Raw genomic sequence first — 14,965 nt, 5'->3', positions numbered from 1 at the left:
TACCTTAAACTTTCAAGGTGTGGTATGTTAATTATATCTCAATAAAAGTACGAAAGAAATGGAGAAGAGTGAGCTACTCCTAACTTTCACCTCAGGTGGTGGTAGTTATGTTGACAAAAGCTAATTAAAATTAGCATATTTCAAAGGTCATCTGCATCTTTAAGTAAACCAAGTTCCAGCATGGTAGATCTACAGTTTCCTAAATATCACTAAAATCTTTGTTTTATCAAAATCAGATTAGAATGTTTTTCACATTCCTTTCTTCATTGAACCTTAGCTTGATGAATAACAAATGCTGTACTTTGTTAATAATTCAGTGAGCAGATTACTCAAAGAGGAAGGGCATCTAAAACTAATGGCCAGGACTTTTTAAAAAGATTCTTCTACCTCCTGGCTTGAGACAATATATGTCTGTCTTCAAAGAGTAATAAGCAAGCCCGGGCTGGATGGTTCAGTTGGTTGGGGCATTGTCTCATACACTATGGGGTTGTGGGTTCAATTCCCAACAGGCAACATTAATGTGTGTTAATAAAGGAAAATGTATTCCCGGGCTCCCATGACCGTCTCCCTCACATTCTGTTAAACTGCTGCGTGGTAAGCAGAGGAGCTCCTGATGTTTCCTGTCTCTCAAGGAGGCAGTCTTCCTTCTCGTGCACAGAGATGCTGCGCCAAGCTCCAGAGGCCTCCTATTCCACAAAAGCACAAGCACGTTCGAGCAGTGAAAAACATCTGTCACGATCTGCTCATTTCCATACCAGCAGCCTTCTTGTCACAGCCCTCTTCAGGAGGAAACCTGTCTTCAAAAAGACAGTCCTTAGAGAGAGCACACAACTTACCACCCTGACAAGACTCGCAGCTGTCCATGAAGGAAGAAATGTGAAAGGACTTAAGATAAAAAGGGGGCAAGGATTTCTGAGAAAACACGACATCTGATGACAACAGGTCAGATTGTCAAATGATGGCTCATTTACTCTGCCTGAACACCAACAACTCTTGATCTTCCTCCCAGATCCTAGTTTCTAACATTTGCATCATTCTAGCAGTAGAGACACCTGTTCTCTTCAGGGTTCCGTTGTACTGAGACAACTCCACGGAGTAAAGCAAATGTGGTCATTAGGAGAAAGAAGGGATGAACAGTCTAGAGTGTCATGGTCTTGGCGTATGCAACTGGAGAACTCAAGGTGGGTAAGGACTTCTGACCAGGAATATTCAAACTTTTTTTTAACAAGAAAAATCTTATTTCAGTCAAACAAAAAAAAAATGAAAACAAACACATGAACTTTCCTGAATAGTATTCCATGTGATAAATTACTTCCGGAATTTAGCATGTCTTTCTCTTAAACAATCAGTATGTGGTCCTTCTCTTATAACAAAAATACACCTGATGTATCTGTTTATTTTTGGTTCTTGGGCCATGACCACCAAGAATCTCAGAGTTGCACTTCACGGTCAGAGTTACTTAAATACATTAATTAATTAGTCTTATTTATCCTTAAATAAATAAATTCTTGTGATTATGGTATTGGCTTCTCCAGGATCTGCTTTTCCTTGTTATTTACTATCTTGGTGTTCTAATTTTATTGTAATAAAATATTGATCTTTTAATATCTTTTATTATAAGCATTCTTAAATCTTTTCTACAAAAACAGGTAAGGAATTTTTTAAAATCTTACAGGGAAAAAATTCTTAACCTGTGTGAAAAAAAAACACCAAATGATTTTCTTTGAACTCCATTTTAAAATTCCTTAAATTTGGGAGATATTTTGAAGTCAGCAAACAACCAGAAGATAAATAATAATTATGATAACATATTAAACTTTTATACTTCAAAAAATGTCGCAAAGAATGTAAAAAGTCAAAGTTACTACTCATAATAAAAGACTAATGTCATTACCATAAATAGTTATAACTCAATAAAAACAAGACATTTTCAAAAAATGGGTGAAGATCATGAATAATTGTGTCAAAATACAAATTAACAACTAAATATGAAAAGATGGCTATTTTTATGTGTATTAAAACAAGCTAATTAAAACACCTACTAACTTAGCGAACTGAAAGTTTTTGATAATACACAGCCTTAGCAAGTGTATGAAGAATAAGATGTTATCATGAAATAAACTTTAGTGAAAGTGTAACTCTTCTGAGAGTATAATTTAGAACTATTCATTAAAATAAATAATATTCACTCTATAATAATAATTCCACTTTTAGTAAGTTATCCTACAGATAACATTTGCCTATATCCTAGAATATTTGCTGTGTGTAGATTTTATTAACCAAAAACTAGGAACAACTTAGATTGCATTTCCAAACAGAACACTAGTCAACCATTGAAATGACTGAGGTAAAGCTGTGTATACTAATGTGCTAAGATGCTCAGGACATTTAGGGAGGGAAAGAATGAAGACCACTATGTGTGTGTGCATGTGTGTGCATGCGTGTGTATCTATGCCTATGATTTGGCTGTATATGCATAGAAATATTAGGAAACCATGCAAAATACTTTAACTGTGTTTATCTCTTAGGAGACAACTAAGATAGGACAAAATGAAGAGAAAACTTTCTTTCTACTTTCCTGAACTGCTACTTATTTGCAGTGCAAATTTATTACTTTATAGTAAACACTACACCTTTGCTGATGACCTCTTCAATGGAAGCTTCACTGAAAACATTTTGGAAAGCAAGCATCATAAAGTGTCTATAGTCTCTAGGCCAATGCAGATGCATTGTCCTAGGCCCTCAATCCCAGTCTTTGTGCTCTGCCTCCTTTACCTTTGGTAGGATACTTAAGTAAGTGGACTCGTTGGAAGCTTTCAGAAAAGCAGAGGGGGGTGGTGGGGGAGTCCTGGTGAGGTCCCTGAGCAGCTCCTCATTCACGGCGCTCCTGGGGGAAAGGAAGCTGGCACTGCTCTGACTGAGGCTCCCGAAGGCTGCCAAGTCTGCATCCTGGCCAGAGCCTTTCTGGTGGCACCTGTATCTGACATCGGGGCTCACCAGGGCTTCTTCAAACACAGACTCCTCATCAGAGAGCTGCAGCTTCTCAAGCTCCTTATTGATTTTCTGTACGTCCGCCACCGTGGTGCCAGTGGACAAGCAACTGTCAGGCTTTGAGTATTCAGCACAAAGGCTGAGGATCGTCTCCAGACGCTGTCTCTCCTAAAACACAGAGGGGAGGGGAGGTCAGTGAGAACAGAGACAACTCCAAATAGAAAGACTGAAGAGGCTGGGACCACTGGTGATTTCATCCCACACATAAGCCCACAGTCTCTGATGGATGCATTTAAGGATCCAGATGACACACAGGCTAACTGTCTGATTTCCCTCCCAAACTCACTTCTGGGCTGCCCCCTTTATCTGTGTATCCCAGTGCTGATCCTAGCCTGGAGCAGCACTCAGTAAGCCTTTTCTTGCTTTATCAATTATCTAAACACTTGAAAGGTTTGTTTTTTTTTTAATTTCCATTTTTTAAGCTCTTCACTTGCACTTCTCTCCCTGTACCTACCTACCTTCAACAAAACCTAACTCTTCCACCACTGCGGATTTAATATCTGCCCTTAAAAACAATCCTCTAACTTCTCATAGAATTATCATTCTCCTGTTAGACATACAAAAAGAAAAATGTGACTTTAAGAATTTTTTAATTTAAAAGGCATTAAGTAGGTCTTCATTTATTTTCTTGAAATGCTCCAAAGTTTTCAAAACGTTTTTTATGTCTTTCCACCATGTAAAGGTATTTTCCACCAATTTCTCACATAATTCAAATGATAAGGTGGAAATGTTGCATAAAAATAAAGAAAATTTTACATCATCACAGAAAGACATCAATGTGTTTCACATTCTGAGATCATCAAACCTTTGATTTATTTGTCTGGAAAATAAGATGATAATTCATTTGTTTTTAAAATAATCAATATATAGGCCAGTAATGTCTATACTGGTAGCACTAACTGCCACTCGCCAAACTCCCCATGCAAAACAAACAGATAAATATGATTCTGGACTCTAAGTAAATTTACTGTATATTTGTGAACAACAGGATATAATCGATGAAATGCTTATCAGAAGCCTAGATAGCACTGTTTGGGTTGGGGAATCTCAACATCTTCACCTTAATTCTAAAGCCTAAGTGGAAAGAAGAAAATAAAATCACAAAAACCATCTATTATGATTTCATCCACTACACTTATAAGAGAATTCAAAAGCCTTCTAAAGAAAAGCATTTTCCAAACTGGTTATCAGTAACAAAATAGAAACATTTTAAACAGCATTGGGCTGCTGTTTTGCATTTCTAACTGCAGCAAATCTGTAAAGATAAAATTCTGAAGGCAGTTCGCTTTTGAATAGTCAGAGGAGTATCAAATGGAAAAGTCAAATAAGTATAGACCAACATAAGTTCTGGTTTCCATTAGACATATTCATTAAATGCCGAGATAGAAGTCATTTAAATTGCATCCAACTTTTATCTGTCCTCTAAAGCACTCCTTCAACCGCACCCCGGCAAATGCGATAGCTTCACAAAAGGACTATTGAACCGGTTGCTGTAAACCGCCGCCTCCCTCTCACTGTCTGAACTCCTGGACTCCAGCTGCAGCTCCGTCCTCACGGCCTCTTCCCACCGCAGGCACTCACAGCCATGCAACCTCATCCCAGGCACTGAGGCACCCTGTTCATCCGGGAGCCCTGGTGCTTATTTATCACCACAGCTGCCACCAGTTGCCAAGCCCTACCCACCTCAGCTTTATGGGGAGGGACTGTAGGGAGGGGGTGGACTCAGCATTCATTGTCTTATTTTAAACTGCTCCAACAATCCAGAAAAGTCTACACAGGAATATGCACAAACAACCTGCAAGGGCATGTATGTAGAAGGGGACAGGAACAAGATGTTATATTTTATACCCTTTCTCAACAGCATCTGCATTAAAGGCTGATCTCCAAAGAAAAGTGTTCTTTCTATCCTGTAGGTAAATTAGGTTGCAGTCTTTAGTAATCTTTCTAGATCATAGTGTGTATACATTAGTCTGGACATTAATTCCATTTGGAATTTCCCGAAAGTTGTCAATTTCCATTTACCAGGGCTCCAAGGGAGTTGGTCTTCAAAAGCATAAAATGTACTTCTGCCTCGCCTGTAATACATAGCAAAATTCCTCCCACATCTACTTCCCAAAATAGTTTCTTTTGCTGCCAGTGCTATTGCTTAATTCCAGAGGGAATAAATGATCCCAGCCTTAAGATGAATTCTATTTCAGAGAGTGAAACGCAGCATTCAAAGGCTTGTGCACAGGAAGTTTGGTATCCTGGTATGTGCTTCTCTCTATTCTTATCACCCCATTCACAAGCCAATCTGTCCAGGGTTGAATCTCTCTCTCTTTCTCTCTCTCTCTCTCTCTCTCTCTCTCTCACACACACACACACACACACACACAGCCCTGCTGCCCATGAGTCTGTAAGACATCCAAGCCATGCTGAGACACACAGGCCCCATGTAAGCAAGCACCAAAGAAAAATGATGAAAGGTGCTTCTGAAGAAAGTCTTCAAGATATTTCAGAAAGCACTATAAGAAGCCTTTTAAGGAAAACCATGAACAAAAGTCCTCAGACAATAATTCTCCCTTGAGCCCTCTTCACTCCAGAAGTTCTGGAAGGAACTTCTTTGTTCCCATTCATCACACCAATATTCTCCTCTCTGCATGACCTAAAACCAGGGCAACTGCTCCAGACCAGGACACTGGGAAACAAATAGGCCACTAGTAATAATTATGCTGGAACATCAAGTGCAACTGGGATTGGAAAACTACCTAAAATTTGATTTTCTTTGGCGTTTCACCTGGCAGTGTGCTGAGCTGGGAGGCTACGCTCCTGGAGATCTGTAACTCCCACCACCTCTCCAAACCAGCATTCTACTGTGCATCCTCCTGAAGAGCTGTGGGGACAGAAACTAGCCACCCAGTGGTCCGAAACACTGCCGCCAAGGGTTGAGAAAGCAGGTCACTTGCAGTCAAATTATTTCAAATACACTTTAACTTTCTCCCTCTCCATTTTCCCTTTCCTACATCACTGCACGCCATGTATATCAAAGCAAGCTTTGAAAAGAACACAAGATATTAAGAAATACAGTTTCAGAAAATGGTGTGCAATTCTTGCCCTAGGGTTTAAAAAAAAAAGGCGTGGGCCGAGTGTATGTTTTATGAGCTCAGAGCTTCCTTTCCTGTTCAGAGGCATGTGTCTGGCTTTGCCTCTCCACACTACACAGCCAACTCCTAAAACCACTGAGTTTCCTTGTAAACAATTTACAGCCAGTCTAGGCCATAGCACTGTAAATATAATGCAGAAGTAAATTATGCAGAAGACCAATTGTTGATACTTATGCACAGGTGAAATCTTTTTTAAAAATCCTCCCCTTATTATTAATTATATCGTGTCATTTATTACATAAAACACAGGGTCGATCTTTAATGGTTATATACAATTTAGCTGAAAGAAAATTGTTTTTTATAATATTAAGAGGACTATTGTAACTGATAAGAATGACTTTACTTCTCTCTACTGTTAACCCTTGAGATTCAATAGCTCCATAATCTTCAATTTAACAAAGACATTTTAAGTAATTTGATGCCCAATGTGCTGGGGATACAAAGATGAAAAAAGACAGCATTTCCACCCTCAAAACTTTAACAGAAGGCACAAATGAGTAATCAGTTAAACAAAACAGCGATAACAAAGGTTTACAGAAAATGTACAGGTTCATGTATGAGGAAATACACAGAAATTACTGAACAAATTTGGGTTGAGTCCTGAAGAAAAAAATGCATCTCTGTGGCCCGTTGAACAGTAGGGTGGCCAGGGAGGGCGTTTCTGTGAAGGAACATCAGCAAACACACAGGTGCGTGGAATACCACAATGCCGCTCAGGGACCAGCAACTACATATGCGGCTAGAGAGATGGGGTTCTTCATAGGAAGAGAGATGAGGTACCTGAAGAGAAACAGGCCAACTTCCTTCCTATTTGTATCAGGACTTAAGTGATCCCAATAGCCCTACACAAACTTCTGGAATAAATTCGTGGGATATGCCAGCGAGAGTCAGAGACTGTGGTCCGAAAGTGGACGGCAGAATGAGAAGGGCCGGGCTGACAGCAAGTATGCAAAATTTCCAGGATTCCACGAACACATTCTCATGTCTTAAATTAAGTAGCTAAAAGTCTTTTATACAAATCTGCTTGTTTTAAGAGATAGATCCCTTGGGACAGTTACTGGGGCTCCTAAGATCAGTTCTCTTCCTGGGCACAGTATAACAGTTCTTCTCTTCCCTGCCCCCAAATTAGATGTGACTGTCAAACTTTCACTGGCCAATGAAATGTGAGAAGCAATGTGTATGACTTCTGCCTGAACAATGGTGCCTGACTCATTACATGCCTGTCTTTGCCATGGCAGAGTGACAGAGTGCTGTCTCCACCTGCCTGCACTGAGTCAGGAAATGTGGAGTGCAGGCGTCATTCAACCCATGCTGGCCATGGGGTGTGAAGGAGAAATAGGCATATGTTGCTTTAAGGCTCTGAGTTGAACGGTCTCGTCTTCTTTTTAACCCCACAAAAGTCCACTATACCTGACAAGTCTTTCCTAATTTCAGGCAGGTAACTGGCCCAAAACTTAGAGATGAGGGACTTGGGGATTCTCCTAAAGGAAGCTGAGTTACTTACTATGTAATAAAGTACTTGGCTTCGCCCAAAGAGCAGTCTGGCCCTTGTTGTTGGCTTCTGGAAGGTAATCTATGTCATACCCAATGACATAGATTTTTGCTTAGGGCAAAGTCGGCTGGCTGCACCTAATAATCTTAAGGTAGAGGCTGGAGGCTGTCCAGAAAGACCAATCACATGAGTCAGTGTAGAAGCCTTGGGTCACGTGGTCTCGGTCATCCTGGAGACAGACACTAACCCCAAGGACAATCCATCCATCATGTTTACATGATGAAGCCCCAATAAAGGCTTTGGACAGTAAAGCTCAAGAAAGCTTCCTTGGCTGACAATAATTCAGTGCATTGTCACACACCTGTGTGGGCACACCTGACTCTATGGGGAGAGGCAGGTGGGAGCATCACTTGGAATCTCCCGACTCTGCCTGACATGTTTTTTTTCCTTTGGCTGATCTGTATCTGTAGCCTTTCCCTTGTTAGTAATAATAAACAATAATTGTGACTATAACCTCTTTCAGAGGGGTCTGTAAGTCTTTCTAGCAAATTACTAAATCTGAAGGAGGCTTTTTGGCAACTCTCTGAACTTGCACTTGGTGTCACATGAAGGTGGTCATGTGTGGAGACAGTGACCTTTTAATTGCCTTCCCACTTGCCTAAACATTACCTTAATATTTTTTTTACCATTTTTGAACAAATGACCTAATTAACAAATTGTATATATAAGTAAAGAATTTTTATGGTTTGGCTTTACTAAGTATCTTCATGCAAGTCAGCTTAATTATCTAAGAACACTTTATTTTATAGTCTGCTCCATGTTCCAGCTTATTGTCAGAAAAGCGCTTTATTCTGCCACCTCTTACTTAAATAGGTGTGCGTGTGTGCCTCATTAGAAAGACTGAGCTGAAAAAGAGGCCCGATGGACAAATGAAAGAGCAATGGTTTTGTATGACTATACCTGTTCCAGAGGTGACTGCAAGTTATTTGGAAATTTACTAAAAATATGTAAGCTACTGATGGATAAACATTTGTTATGCGCAGATTACTACTAGGGTATGGCATCATATACAGCCACTCTCCACCCATAGTAATGGGAAACTATGTACTGAAGGAGAGTAAGATGTGCATAAGTAACTAAGACAGCATTTCCCATGCAGTGATTTTTCAGTACCCACTCCTAAAATATAATCCATGCACTGATGTATGCGAGCACACTGCCTAAGGAGATCAAGGCCAACCTACTCAAACTCCCTGAAGTGTCCTCCCATATCTGTCTCCATCTGTCTGGTCCTCCTTCTTCATTGTATCGTGGTGGTTAAGAGCATGAACTCTGGAGCCAGACTGCCTGGGTGTGTTTTGTGTTTGTTTGCTTATTGGATATTTTTATTACCTATCAAGTTATACTTTGAGCAAATTATAGAGAATGATTTTAATGATTCTAGAATTAAAAATAGGGTTCAGTCTGATGGCTGGGATTCTAGACTTGGTGCTTTTGTTTGACCATTTGGAAAAGGAGGTAGATGATATGGTATAAACTGGTTTTAAAATACTCTTTTAGTATGAAATTGTTTTGTCTTTTTTTAATTTTATTTTTCCTGGTTTTCTTGCTACTTGCGTGGCACTGGGCAAGTCATTCAGCTTCTACATGTCTTAGTTCCTTGCATAAAAAATGAGGTTACTGGGGTGTCTACCTTATACAGTGGCTAAAAGGATTAAAATACACAATAGAATATAACATATGGCTGACATTTAGAATGGTGTCTGAGACAAAGTCAACACAATAAGTTATCTAGTAGAGTCCCTCAGGCTAAACCCTCTTCCTGTGACATTGCACCCATATGCCCTTGCACTGTCCTTGTGGGATGTCCCAATTATCTATTCTCCTACACTTTTATTTCTTCACTATTGACTGCTGCTCCTCTGTCTGAAAGTGTCCTTGACTCCCCTAAAAATAATGAATGAATTATCTTTATCAGACTACTCAGTACATCTACTCTTCTACTTCCTTCCTTTCCTTCACACACCCACCACCTCTACACCCCCAATCACAAAGAAGTTGCTAAAGCTTAAACTTAACTCTCCATCACTTCCAGCTGTTTGCAATCTGGAACTGTGTGTCTTGCTCGTGTGCAGATGGGGAACCCTGTAAGGGATGGGGCACCTCCCATTTTTTTCAGGAAAATTTGGGGTAAAGTGACCAGAAATAGAATAAGTGCTTTGTAATAAATACATCAGGACTTTTTATGAAGGAAGCTCAGTGCTGCTCTTGGAAATCTCCTCCCTATAGATTGAAAAAAACACTAGTATAAAGGAAATAAATTCATGTGATCACTATAATCATAATTTCTACTTGGTGTCTAAAGAGACTATTTCAGATATTGTTCATCTTAAATGGGCAGTGTTTCAGAAGAGAAATCTATAAGGTGTCTGAGCCCCTTCTGTTAAATCTAATAATGCTCTTGTTCCCCACTGGTAGAGAAACAGGACAGGCTCTTCTGGTCAAGATGCGCTATAGGCAGACATGGCTCACCTCCTCATACAACCACATCAAGATTACAACCAAATATAGATGAACCATCACTCAGAACCATCAGAAATCTAGTTGAATGGAAGTCCAACAACTATGGAATTAAAGAAACCACATCCATCCAGACTGGTAGGAGGGGTAGAGACAGGGAATGGGCTGGTCCCACATCCACGTGTGGTGGATAAAAATTAGGGAGGGACATCTTAAGAAGAGGAGTCCCAGCTCCACATTAGGTCCCCGGCCCAGGGATCCAGAACCAGGAAGATAAGTCCCCACAACTTCTGGCTGTAAAAACCAGTGGGGACTGAGTTGGTAGAAGAAACTTCTAGAATCCCAAGCAGTTCCCCTTAAAGAACTAATACAAAAATGTATTCAGACTTACTCCTTCTGAGCTTCAGCACTGGGGTAGTAGCTTGAAAGGCATCAGTGACTAACAGGGAGGAATTAAAGTGTCTGGCATCAAGGCGAGCAGACCATTGTCCCCTCACAGAGCCACAGAACCACAGAGCCAGCAGGTAGGTACCATATCCGAGACTCCATCAGCTTGGGTAAGACGGTGTGCCCCACCCTGCAGATCCCTAGAGACTCCGTCTCACCCAACTTACAGGCCCAACCAAGCTGCTTTTCTATATGAATGGTTGGTCTTGGCTCATGCTTCACAACTTACTGAATTTTCCCAAGCAGCAACAGCTGGCCTCAGTGAGCCTCCAGCCCTTGCACTCCTTGCTAAGTGGCCCCAGGCCCAGCATAAGTAGTAGCCATCTCAGATGGCTTTATGGCTCAGAAAGGGTGCCCCAAGCAAAACACAGGTGGGGGCTGACCGTGGTCTGCTCCACCTGGGAAACCCCAGAGCCTGCACACCCAGTGGACAGCTACAGACCATGTCAGAGCACCACCTCTGTGCCCCTGCACAGCTGATCTTCTACAGAGGGCCAAGGTTAGTGTCAGTGGCCAGTCAGTCCTTACAGCTGACTGGCCTGGGTAAATTCCTCCCAATAACCTGCCAACAGCAACCAAGGCTCAACTACAAGAGGAGGGTGTACTCAGCCCACATGAAGGGCAGACCTTGAGTACCTAGCTAGGGGATAGGGGAAGCTGTGCCACTGGACTCTACAGGACATGTACTACATTAGGCCACACTACCAAGACAGGGAGTCATAGCAGCTCTACCTAATACATAAAAAGAAACAAGGAGGCTGCCAAAATGAGGAAACAAAGAAACATGGCTACAATTTTTTTTAAAAAGATCAAAACTCTGGAAAAAGAACTAACAAAATGGAGATAAGCAATCTATCAGATGCGGATTCAAAACACTGGTTATAAGGATGCTCAAGGAACTTAGTGAGGACCTCAACAGCATAAAACAGACTATCAGAAACAAAGAATATACTAATTGAAATAAAAAACAATTTATAGGGAAACAACAGTAGAGTGGATGAAGCCAAGAATCAAATCAATGATTTCGAACATGAGGAAACAAAAAACAAGCAATCAGAACAAGAAGAAAACAGAATCCAAAAAATCTAGGCTAGTGCAAGCAACTATAGGACAACTTCACGTGTTCCAACATTTGCATCATAGGGGTGCCAAAAGGAGAAGAGAAACGGGGAAATTGGAAATCTACTTAAAAAAAATTAATGAAAACGTCCCAAATTTGATGAAGGAAATAGACATGCAAGTCCAGGAAGCACAAAGAGTCCCAAATAAGATAGGTACAATGAGATCTGCTCCAACACACATCATAATCGAAATGCCAAAGGTTAAAGATAAACAAAATCTTAAAAGCAGTAAGAGAAAAGCAGAGTTACCAACAAAGAAGCTCCCATAAGACTGTCAGCTGATTTCTCAAAAGAAACTTTGCAGGTGAGAAGGGATTGGCAAGAAATTTTCAAAGTCATGAAGAGCAAGGACCTACAGCCAAGATTTATCTGCCCAGCAAAACTGTCATTTAGAATAAAAGTGCAGACAAAGAGCTTCCCAGACAAAACTAAAGGAGTTCATAATCACCAAGCCATTATTATATGAAATGTTAGAGACTTACTATATTTTGCTGTGTATAATGCACAATTTTTTGCCCAAATTTTTGAGGGAAAAATAAGGATATGCATTATGCATGGGTATAATGATTACATACCATGGGTATAATATTCCCATGTGTAATGAACACAAAAAATGGGTGCACATTATACATGGCAAAACACAGTATTTAAGAAAAAGACCAAAACTATGAACAATAAAATAGCAATAAATACATATCTATGAACAATTGAATCTGAAAAACAAGGGGAACAAGAAAAAGGGAGACAGAATCATAGATACAGGGAACATTTTGATGGCTGCCACATGGGAACAGGGTGTGCAGGAATGGGTGAAGAGGTGAGGGGATTAAGAAGTACAAATAAGTAGTTACAGAACAGCCTTGGGGATGTAAAGTACAGCATAGGAAATGGAGTAGCCAAAGAACCTATACCCATGACCCATGGACATGAACAAGAAGGTGTGGGGATTGCTTGAGGAAGTGGGAGCTACCGGGTGGAGAGGGAGAAGGAGGAAAAATTAAGACTACTCTAATAGCATAATCAATAAAATAAAATAAAAATAAATAAGAGAAATGGAAGAGATGTCCAATAGTACTATCATTTATTTACATTTTCACCTTGACTTATATTTCAAAGAATCTCTTTATTTGTTTCCCCTCAACAGCCAGTTTTTAAAACACAATCCATTTATATAACTTTAGAATATTATGTAATATTTTACTTTGTTAAGGAAAAACCAATGCATGAGAGGTACCAAGACCTTAAGCTAAATCTTCAACATTTAAAAACTAAATCTACCCTAAAAAATATAAGGAACTCTTCATGCATAAAGAGGTTGGTAATATAAAAAAGTAGGACAGTCTATCTGTATTTAAAAAAAAGATGTGCGATGTAACTATTTTTGAGAGATTATTGCATGGGTAATATTATGTGTTAACATGTAAACAGCATGCTACAGTATTTTATGTATAGAAACTCAGAATAAGCAATAACATGCCTTCCTTCTATATTTGAGATATTAGGAGAGTAACATTTTCCTTTCTCCTAGGACAACTTTGTGGTACAATAGAAAAGACAGACTTTCAAAGTTCCAGCTCTGTTACTCTACAATGAAAATGATTAATAATTGTCTGAGAATCTTGTTCCTTTTTTTCTACTTAGCATTTTTTCAAAATTGTCTTTTCTTGAAATCTAAATTGCAACCCCAGATCTGGGAGATGGTTTTAGCAATCTTAAGTAAGAAACATCAATTTTTCCAAACCAAAATTCTTCAACAGACCATGTCCTGACAGAAAGGTTTGCCCTGCAGGCGCTTAGTACTCACCAGAGCAAAATTCTTGAATGTTCTGAACTTTGGAATACTAATCTCACTGACCTCTGTTTCTGGGAAAAAACACTAAGTATAACTAAGAACCCTGGACATTTTATAATGTATAAGACAAATATAAAAGACTGAAACGTGGAGAAAAGGCAGCAAGCAAAGACGCTAGGAAGTAGGACCCCAGGAAAAGACACAGAACCACGTTTCTTGGGATTTCCGCTGCAGCATACATCCCAGACTTGGAGCGCAAGACAGGCTACAGCACTCGACACCCTGCCTCAGTCTAAAGAGAATCATGCAGAGTGAATAAAGCCAAACTCAAAAGGTTACATAGCATAATGTTATATTTATATTCTAGTCTTGAAAATGAAGAACAGATGAGGGGTTGCCGGGGGTTAAGGAGATGAGGGTAGGAAGAAAGGGGGAGTGGCTACGAAAGGCAACAGGACAAACTCCTGTGCTGTTAGGAGGTCTTCTGTATCTTGACCGTATTAAGTTCAATATCCCGGTTGTGAAATTGCACTGTAACTTGCAATTTGTTACCACAGGAGGAAACTGGGTACAGGGTACACAAATTCCCCACGTTATTTCTTATAAGTGTACGTAAATCTACAGTTTCCTCAAAATGAAAAGATGAACATTTTTAAGTGTCTTCTAATAGGTCTTAACCTGCAATTTGAGATGGCTGAATCAAAAATTTTCTGTTGAAAAAATGATGTGTTTGTATTATTGTATATTACTTGTTTTGGACTTAAAAAAAAAAGCTCAAACTTCTAAAAACATTCTTCATAGCAAATATTCCCATAAACTTTTCTAGAACGGGGGAAGAAAAATTCTCATTGTCAGAATTAGCCAGCACAGTTACAAACTTATTATGTGATGAGAAAAATTTCAAAGGTAGATCATAAATGGCTTTTAATTTAGAGATATTAAGTAATTTGACAACAAATATGGGAATCGCTTTTCCCGGAAAGTATCAACAGTCCTCCCTCACTTATATGTACCTGCTGGCATAGTTATACCACATTTTGAATGTTCATCTAGTTTGTACAATTTTCTATGAATTTTACTAATGTCATTTATGTCTTATGTAATGATGAGTCCTCATAAATATTGATCTATCATTTCTAAAAAAGAACGAGGCTTTTTCAATAGCCAACACGGTGGCATACAGGGCCTCCTTTTAGTCTAAATTACCTTTTGTATTTCAGTATTTAGCCCCAGAATGCCACAGCACGCTAAGGAAGATTCACAGTACAGGTCCCTGCATTCTGAGCAGGAATTTTTAAATGTGTGGCACCATCAAGAGGCAACAGCTTATACTGCTACTGTAACAAGAACCTAGGGTTTGCCGTCAAATACAGAAGCACCTGCTTTTAATAATAACTGT

General features: G+C 39.6%; 1 protein-coding gene across 15 annotated transcripts in view; it reads right to left on the bottom strand.

Moving 5' to 3' along the window:
* Positions 1–14,965, bottom strand: part of PHLDB2 (pleckstrin homology like domain family B member 2) — a 235,000-nt gene that overhangs the window by 69,335 nt on the left and 150,700 nt on the right. For 14 of the 15 annotated variants that reach the window (XM_053663054.1, XM_053663055.1, XM_053663056.1 and 11 more), the window contains one exon: positions 2,776–3,159. In XM_053663054.1, the coding sequence (XP_053519029.1) occupies positions 2,776–3,159 (384 nt within the window). The remainder of the gene's footprint in view (positions 1–2,775; positions 3,160–14,965) is intronic. The other variant, XM_053663063.1, reaches the window with a different exon arrangement.

The sequence above is a fragment of the Artibeus jamaicensis genome, unplaced genomic scaffold (assembly GCF_021234435.1).
Source record: "Artibeus jamaicensis isolate MK-2021 breed Jamaican fruit bat unplaced genomic scaffold, CSHL_Jam_final contig_3126, whole genome shotgun sequence".
NCBI lineage: Eukaryota > Metazoa > Chordata > Mammalia > Chiroptera > Phyllostomidae > Artibeus > Artibeus jamaicensis.
This window is presented reverse-complemented; position numbering and strand designations above follow the sequence as displayed.